This window comes from Salmo salar, chromosome ssa18 (assembly GCF_905237065.1).
Source record: "Salmo salar chromosome ssa18, Ssal_v3.1, whole genome shotgun sequence".
Lineage (NCBI taxonomy): Eukaryota > Metazoa > Chordata > Actinopteri > Salmoniformes > Salmonidae > Salmo > Salmo salar.
The window spans coordinates 23,949,506-23,958,209 of NC_059459.1; the positions used below are offsets into that span (position 1 = coordinate 23,949,506).

At 43.3% G+C, this 8,704-nt stretch overlaps 1 protein-coding gene across 1 annotated transcript; it reads left to right on the forward strand.

The window, feature by feature from the left end:
- The first annotated feature begins 181 nt into the window (after positions 1-181).
- LOC106577139 (protein ZNF365-like) lies at positions 182-8,229 on the forward strand. Its single transcript, XM_014154903.2, has 5 exons — positions 182-559; positions 5,343-6,112; positions 6,385-6,556; positions 7,036-7,079; positions 7,408-8,229. The coding sequence occupies exons 2-5, from the start codon at positions 5,355-5,357 to the stop codon at positions 7,562-7,564; spliced, it is 1,131 nt and encodes a 376-aa protein (XP_014010378.1). The 5' UTR covers positions 182-559; positions 5,343-5,354; the 3' UTR covers positions 7,565-8,229.
- Positions 8,230-8,704: the final 475 nt, after the last annotated feature.

The following is an 8,704-nucleotide window of genomic DNA, read 5'->3' on the forward strand; positions in this document are numbered from 1 at the left end:
CCACAACAGTGGCGTGTGTTTGAAATTCTCTGTATGTGTTTTACCTCCAAGTAATAAGTGAAACATTACATTGATTCATGCATTTTACCAAGATATGGTCTGATTTTATACCCCGTCTGTCTCAGAGAGTGGTCACGCCGAATTGTCTGAGCTGCACATTATGGGATACAAACAACAATAATAATTCAATGGCCTGACAGTTAATAATTTACAATTACTTATTTATTAACTTAGTTGGCAATTTGTACAATTACATGACTATTTATTCCATTCAACAAAAACTTATTTTGCGCCGTTATATATGCCATCATGTGCAACGCTACTGTTCTGTTTCAGTATCCATTAAACGCGACATTGTAGCAATTTACTAGCAACATTCCCATTGATATTTTGTAGCTGATCGTCACTAGCTAGTATTCTTTCCCTCCGCAGCTTCCCAGACGCGTCTACTATAAAGGAAGTTGGGGAGGCTGTGCTCATTACTCTCACTGACTAACATTTTCAAAAGCGTTCGCAGGGGGAATTCTTTTTTTGGCATGACACTGTTATTCAAATACAGGTAAACTATATGCACACGAGATTACATGTATACACAGCTTAAAATAGATCATGTTGTACATTTATTAAACACCATATGGGGCTATGTATCGGCAGCAGCCGCCTGGCTAGCTAGCTAGTCCTGGTGAGCCATGCATGGGGTAGGAAGAGATGCTAGCAGCGTTAGCTAATAACTAGCCTACATAAAACATTACCTGTTACATGTACGACATAAGCTATTGTACACAGTTAATATTGAATGCCGTTATGTATCATTGCTTAGCTAAATACTTGAATTGCATGTGCTTGAGTCTGCTGTCAACCCAGCCTGATCTCATAGACTAGACGTAACATAGTAAACGTACATCCGGGTAATTCAAATTAGTATGATAAGTTTGGTAAGCTTACATAAGACCAGGGGTGAAAGTAAGGTGGTCTGGTATTGTGTCCCTGCAAATTAATAGTGGGGGTACACCTTACCGGTAAAACATGAGCATATCACAATTAATACATGCCTCAAAAAATAGGCTACTACACCATTATTGAACATTACTGCATGTCAGCCTCATGAAAAATTTGCAAATTGAATGGAAACTGGGTGGTATATGCACCAAATTGCGTTGTGGTTTGAGGACACCACTTACATTTTGTCAAGGTGGAGATGAGTGGCTGAGACGCTCACGGTCGACAAAGCGGAGATAAGCGGCCGAGACCGAGGTGCCCATGGACAACAGTGGATGCACCAATTCAGGCTACAAGTGTAGGCCTAATGACAATCGCAGAATGTCATTAAAATACACATACAGTACCAGTCAGAATTTTGGACACACCTACTATTCAAGGTTTTTACTATTTTCTACATTGTAGAATAATAGTGAGGATGTCAAAACTATGAAACACATGAAATCATGTAGTAACCAAAAAAAAGTTAAACAAATCAAAATATAATTTATATTTGAGATTCTTCAAAGTTGCCAACCTTTTGCCTTGACAGCTTTGCACACAGCCAGCTTCATCTGGAATGTTTTTCCAACAGTCTTGAAGGAGTTCCCACTCTGCGCTCCAACTCATCACAAACCATCTCCATTGGGTTGAGGTTGGATGATTGTGGAGGCTAGGTCATCTGATGCAGCACTTCATCAATCTCCTTGGTCAAATAGCCCTTACACAGCCTGGAGGTGTGTTTTGGGTCATTGTCCTGTTGAAAAACAAATTATAGTCCCACTAAGCGCTAACCAGATGGGATAGCGTATCACTGCAAAATGCTGTGGTAGCCATGCTGGTTAAGTGTGTCTTGAATTCTTAACAAATCACAAACAGTGTTACCAGCAAAGTACCATCACACCTCCTCCTCCATGCTTCATGGTGGGAACCACATATGCAGAGATCATCCGTTCATCTAATCTGCGTCTCACAAAGACATGGCAGTTGGAACCAAAAATCTAAAATAAGAACTCCTCAAACCAAAGGACAGATTTCCACCAGTCTAATGTCCAATTGCTAGTGTTTCTTGGGCCAGGCAAGTCTCTTCTTATTGGTGTTCTTTAGTAGTGGTTTCTTTGCAACAATTTGACCATGAAGGCCTGATTCACACAGTCTCTGAACAGTTGATATTGAGATGTCTGTTACTTGAACTCTGAAGCATTTATTTGGGCTGCAATTTCTGATGCCGCTAACTCTAATGAACCTATCCTCGGCAGCAGAGTATTCCTTTCCTGTGGCAGTCCTCACTAGAGCCAGTTTCGTCATAGCGCTTGATGGTTTTTGAGACTGCACTTGAAGAACCGTTCAAAGTTCTTAATGTTCCGTATTGACTGACTTTCATGGCTTAAAGTAATAATGGACTGTCATTTCTATTTGCTTATTTAAGCTGTTCTTGGCATAGTATATACTTCGTCTTTAACGAAATATGGCTCAAACGCATAAAGAAGGAAAGAAATTCCACAAATTAACTTAACAAAGCACAACTGTTAATTGAAATGCATTTCAGGTGACAACCTCATGAAGCTGGTTGAGAGAATGCCAAGAGTATGCAAAGCTGTCAAGGCAAAGGGAGGCTACTTTGAAGAATCTCAAATATATTTTGATTTGTTTAACACCTTTTTGGTTACATGATTCCGTATGTGTTATTTCATAGTTTGTCTTCACTATTATTCTGCAATGTAGAAAATAGTCAAAATAAAGTGCATTCGTAAAGTATTCATACTTTTACTTTCCAAATTTTGTTACAGCCTTATTCTAACAGTGATTCAATTATTTTTCCCCCCTAATCAATCTACACACAATACCCCATTATGAAAAGCAAAAACAGGTTTTACAACAAAACATTTTTTATGGAAATATCACATTTGCATAAGTATACCCTTTACTCAGTACTTTGTTGAAGCACCTTTGTCAGCAACTAAAGCCTTGAGTCTTCTTGGGTATGACGCTACAAGATTGGCACACCTGTATCAAGGGGAGTTTCTCCCATTCTTCTCTGCAAATCCTCTCAAGCTCGGTCAGGTTGGATGGGGAATGTCGCTGCACAGCTATTTTCAGATCACACCAGAGACGTTATATTGGGTTCAAGTCCGGGCTCTGGCTGGGCCACTCAAGGACATTCACAGACTTTTCCCGAAGCCACTCCTGCGGTGTCTTGGCTATATGCTTAGGGTTGTTGTCCTGTTGGAAGTTGAACCTTGGCCCCAGTCTGAGGTCCTGAGCACTCTGGAGCAGGTTTTCATCAAGCATCGCTATACTTTGTTCCGTTCATCTTTCCTCCGATCCTGACTAGTCTCCCGATCCCTTCCGCTAAAAAACCTCCCCACAGCATGATGCTACCACCACGCTTCACCGTAGGGATGGTGCCAGGTTTCCTCCAGACGTGACTCTTGGCATTCAGGCCAAAGAGTTCAATCTTGGTTTCATCAGACCAGAGAATCTTCTTTCTCACAGTCTGAGTGTCCTTTAGGTGCCTTTGGCTGTCATGTGCCTTTTACTGAGGAGTGGCTTCTGTCTGGCCACTCTACCATAAATGCCTGATTGGTGGAGTTCTGCAGATAGTTGTCCTTCTGGAAGGTTCTCCCATCTCCACAGAGGAACTCTGGAGCTCCTTCAGTGATGGCCAGGTTCTTGGTCACCTCCCTGACCAAGGCCTTTCTCCCCCGATTGCTCAGTTTGGCTGGGCGGCCAGCATTAGGAAGAGTCTTGGTGGTTCCAAACTCCTTCCATTTAAGACTGATGGAGGCCAGTTGTCTCAGTTGTCCTCTGAGTCATTCAGATGTTCATTGGCAAACTTCAGACGGGCATGTATATGTATTCTTGAGCAGGGGGACCTTGCGGGCGCTGCAGGATTTCAGTCCTTCACGGCGTAGTGTGTTACCAATTGTTTTCTTGGTGACTATGGTCCCAGCTGCCTTTAGATCATTGACAAGATCCTCCCGTGTAGTTCTGGGCTGATTCCTCACCGTTCTCATGATCATTGCAACTCCACGAGGTGAGATCTTGCATGGAGCCCCAGGCCGAGGGATATTGACAGTTCTTTTGTGTTTCTTCCATTTGCGAATAATCGCACCAAATGTTGTCACCTTCTCAAGCTGCTTGGCGATGGTCTTGTAGCCCATTCCAGCCTTGTGTAGGTCTACAATCTTGTCCCTGACATCCTTGGAGAGCTCTTTGGTCTTGGCCATGGTGGAGAGTTTGGAATCTGATTGATTGATTGCTTCTGTGGACAGGTGTCTTTTTTACAGGTAACAAGCTGCGGTTAGGAGCACTCCCTTTAAGAGTGTGCTCCTAATCTCAGCTCATTACCTGTATAAAAGACACCTGGGAGCCAGAAATCTTTCTGATTGAGAGGGGGTCAAATACTTATTTCCCTCTTTAAAATGCAAATCAATTTATAACATTTTTGACATGCGTTTTTCTGGATTTTTTTGTTGTTATTCTGTCTCTCACTGTTCAAATAAACCTACCATTAAAATTATAGACTGATCCTTTCTTTGTCAGTGGGCAAACGTACAAAATCAGCAGGGGATCAAATACTTTTTTCCCCCCACTGTATAGCTAACGTCTAGCAACCCAATGGTTGCGAGTTCAACTCTCATCACGGACATCTTTAGCATTTAAAGTTTTCAACTACTTACTACTTTTATCTACTTTGCAGTTACTTAGCATGTTAGCTAACCCTTCTCACCCTAACCATAACCCTTTTCTCTAACCCTTCCCTTAACCTAACTCCTAAACTTAACCCCGATTTCGAACTCCTAGACTAGGTAAAGTTAGCCAGCTAGCTAATGTTAGCCAACTAGTCACCTAACTAGAATTCGTAACATACCATACGTTTTACAAATTCGTAACATTATACGAATTGTAATTTGTAACATATACGAAATTGGTGATGGACATCCACAAATTAATACATACAAATCGCAACATATACTAAAATGGAGTGTCTCGAATTTTTTACATACAGAATATTATGAAATGCTCAGACCAGGTAACAGCAACCCATATTACTGTCACTGTCATCTATTGTTGGCTGGTTGTTGATGGGGATCTGCAGGCCTTTTTATTTTACGACGGTATTTGTCGGTTAGGTGACATTGATTGAAGAGCATCTTTATAGGGACAAACATAGTCAATGGTTTTGATTCAAACAAATGTAGGATTGATTTGATAGAATAGCCTACTATAATATGAATATTAATCCATTGCAGTAATATAGCTGAGTGCTGTATGCATGAGGTGTTAGCCTTATCATAAGTCTGCTGTAGTTGGATTACTTATATCAAAGTCATATCAGCCGTTATGTGTTTGGCTTCCAGGTCGTAGGTGAAATGCAGCAGAAGGTATGTGCCAGGATGACCTCTCTCTTCACTGAGAATGGGCAGGCTTGTGGGGCATCTGCTGACCCCCAGCTCCCATTCAGGTGCCCTCGGTGTGGGGAGCATAAGAGGTTCCGTAGTCTGGCCTCCTTGAGAGCCCACCTGGAATACAGCCACAGCTACTACCACACCATGCACGAGCTGAGCCTTCCGACCCGCAGGGGGCATTCTCACCCAGAGAGAGCCCTGCACGGACGCTCCCTGAGTGACACACGAGAGGTCACTATCTGCATAGAGGGGTGTCGTATGCCTAGTGTGGGGACGCAGGCAGCTGAGGAGATAAAGACGGAGGAGGAAGAGGCCAGTAAAGATGGTCTCAAAATCCACAAGTCCAGCCCTGGGACAGATCATATCCCTTCCCCCTTTCTATTTGACGAACCTCCAGACCCAGGCAGCAAGCTTGAGGTAGTGTTTCCAGAGCGGAATGTCTGTACCGAGGAGATGTCGCTCCAGTGTAGGCTGGCCAAGGTCCTACGAGCAGTGGACAGCACCATGCAGAGGAGGCTGCACAGGGTCAGCACGGAGCTTGCCAAGACGGACACAGAGCTGCTGTGTGAGCGTGCCCTCTTCCAGCACCTGGAGCAGGAGAGGCAGGAGGTACAGGAGAAGGAGAGGGCGCTGAGCCGGCAGGTGGACGTGGCCGTGATGGTGATTGCCACGCTGAAGGAGCAGCTGAAGGAGTCAGAGTATGAGCTGGAGAGGCGAGAACAGTGAGTGTCTGAGCCAGTAACTCAATCTTAACCTAAACCTTTACTTACTGTATTTTTAGTCACAATCTTAACCATGAGGTCAAATGCCAGACAACAGTTACCAATACACTAATCTGGTAACTCCTTATATTGTTGCTGTTGCAAGTGGAGTAAGACTGTAATCATTGCAGTAGCAACATTCTTTAGTATGTTACTAGCTACTCTCCTCATTGTTCCCTTCATGTTTTCATTTTGTATCGTTTTTAAAAAAAAAAAAAAAAAATTTTTTATAGAGAAGTCATCACCATTCAGAATTTCCTTGAGGCTGCCACCCAGCATGAGATATGTGGTAAAGTTCGGATCCGAAGTTTCATTGAGAACCTGCTCAAACGCATCGCCCTGGCTGAGAGGCTACTGGAGTACTATCAGAGCTCCCCCAGTCCACCAAACTACACAGATTACATGGTACTGTACAATATCAAGCCTTTTTCCCTACTACTGATGGCAATATGTTTACAATGGCAAATATATTTTCTGTGGTAGCTGTTATTACATTTTTGGTTTTACGCTTGTCATGCATGGCCATGGAAAGACTGTCAGGGAGAGAGTAGAAGATATCATAATTGTTACACATTTGAACCCTCGTGAGAACTGTTGATCCTAATTGGCATCCCAGATTCAGTTTGGGAATTGAGAAGAATCAGAATCACCTTTATTTGCCAAATACATTTGCCTATACAGGAATTTGACTCTGTGAAATGGTGCTGTCACAATAAACAGAATATACAGATAGCCTTTCAAATGTGTTTTCTTCCGTCCTCCCTACTGATCTAAAAAAGGGAAACATGATAGTTTACCAAACATTTCAGAACTGGATAATATCAGCTTTTGCGCTTGGGTGTAAACAGTATAAATACCTGACATCCTTTTCATCTCCCCTGCAGCACCAGACAGCTGAAAACAGACCTCATAGAATCCCCAAAAGCAGGCAAGTTTGTGAACTAGATGTTTTACTGTTGATATACATGATCTACACTTTCCATAGTAGGCCCATGTGTTTTTGACCATGGCTTAGTGTCTCACTTTGATTATAATCCTACATTTCCAGTTTCAAAGGTTAGTACATGGTTACATATAAATTATACATATGGATCCCTTGTCACCAATGAGATTTTGTCAGCCTCATTCATTAGTAATGATTCTACACATGAGACGTTTTATCTTCTCCACTAATCCTGAGTCTGTCATCGTTGCCTGCTGTTTGTTGAAGCATTGGTTTCGTGTCTGACGTTTGTTGAACTGTCCTCTGATTCTAGGTCAGCGGGTTGTCAGCTGTCACAGTCCTGTCCCCAGGAAGGTAGAACGCACCCCTCCCAGGTAGGACGGAAAGTGGGTCACTCTGGCTACTTCAGACCTGATCGCAGAGATGAAGTCTGGACCCAGTGCAGCAAATCAGCTGGATTTGAGGACTAGGTAACCTGACCAGGGCCGACAAATGAATGTAATATATGATATGTATTTACTCAATGTATAGCTAATACTGAGCAGGGTTGCATCAAAGTCTTTATGGCCATGTGTACGCTGGTTTTTGCTCCATTCTCAAATCTTATTTTGTCACATGCTTCGTAAACAACAAGTGTAGGCTAACAGTGAATTGCTTACTTCAGGGCCCTTCCCAACAATGCAGAGAGGGAAAAAAGAAATAATAGAAACATTTATAAATACACAATGAGTAACAATAACTTGGCTATATACACAGGGTACCAGTACTGGGTCTATGTGCAGGGGTACAATGTAATTGATGTAGGTATGTACATATAGGTATGGATAAAGTGTCTACGCAACAGGATAGATGATAAACGGTAGCAGAGGCGTATGTGATGAGCGCAAAAAGGATCAATGCAGATAATCAATAGCTACCCGGACTAACTATTTAACTAACTATTTAGCTGTCTTATGGTTTGGGTTAGAAGTTGTTCAGGGTCCTGTTGGTTCCAGACTTGCCATGCGGTAGCAGAGAAAACAATCTGACCTGGGTGGCTGGAGTCTATGACAATTTTTAGGGCCTTCCTCTGACACCGCCTGGTATAGAGGTTCTAGATGGCAGGGAGGTTGGCCCCAGTGATGTACTGGGATGTACGCACTACCCTCTGTATCGCTTTGTGGTCGGATGCCAAGCAGTTGCCATACCAAGCGGTGATGCAGCCAGTCAAGATGCTCTCAATGGTGCAGCTGTAGAACTTTTTGAGGGTCTGAGGGCCCTTGCCGAATCTTTTCAGCCTCCTGAGGGGGAAGAGGCGTTGTCTTGCCTTCTTCACGACTGTGTTGGTGTGTATGGACCATGATAATTCCTTAGTGATGTGGACACCGAGGAACTTGAAGCTCCTGGCCCGCTAGGTTGTCTCATCGTTGTCGGTGATCAGGTCAACCACTATCGTGTCATCAGCAAACTTAATGTTGGAGTTGGGCGCGGCCACGTAGTCGTGAGTGAACAGGGAGTACAGGAGGGGACTAAACATGCACCCCTGAGGGGCCCCTGTATTGAGGGTCAGCATGGCAGATGTGTTGTTGCCTACCCTCACCACCTGGGGGCGGCCCGTCAGGAAGTCAATC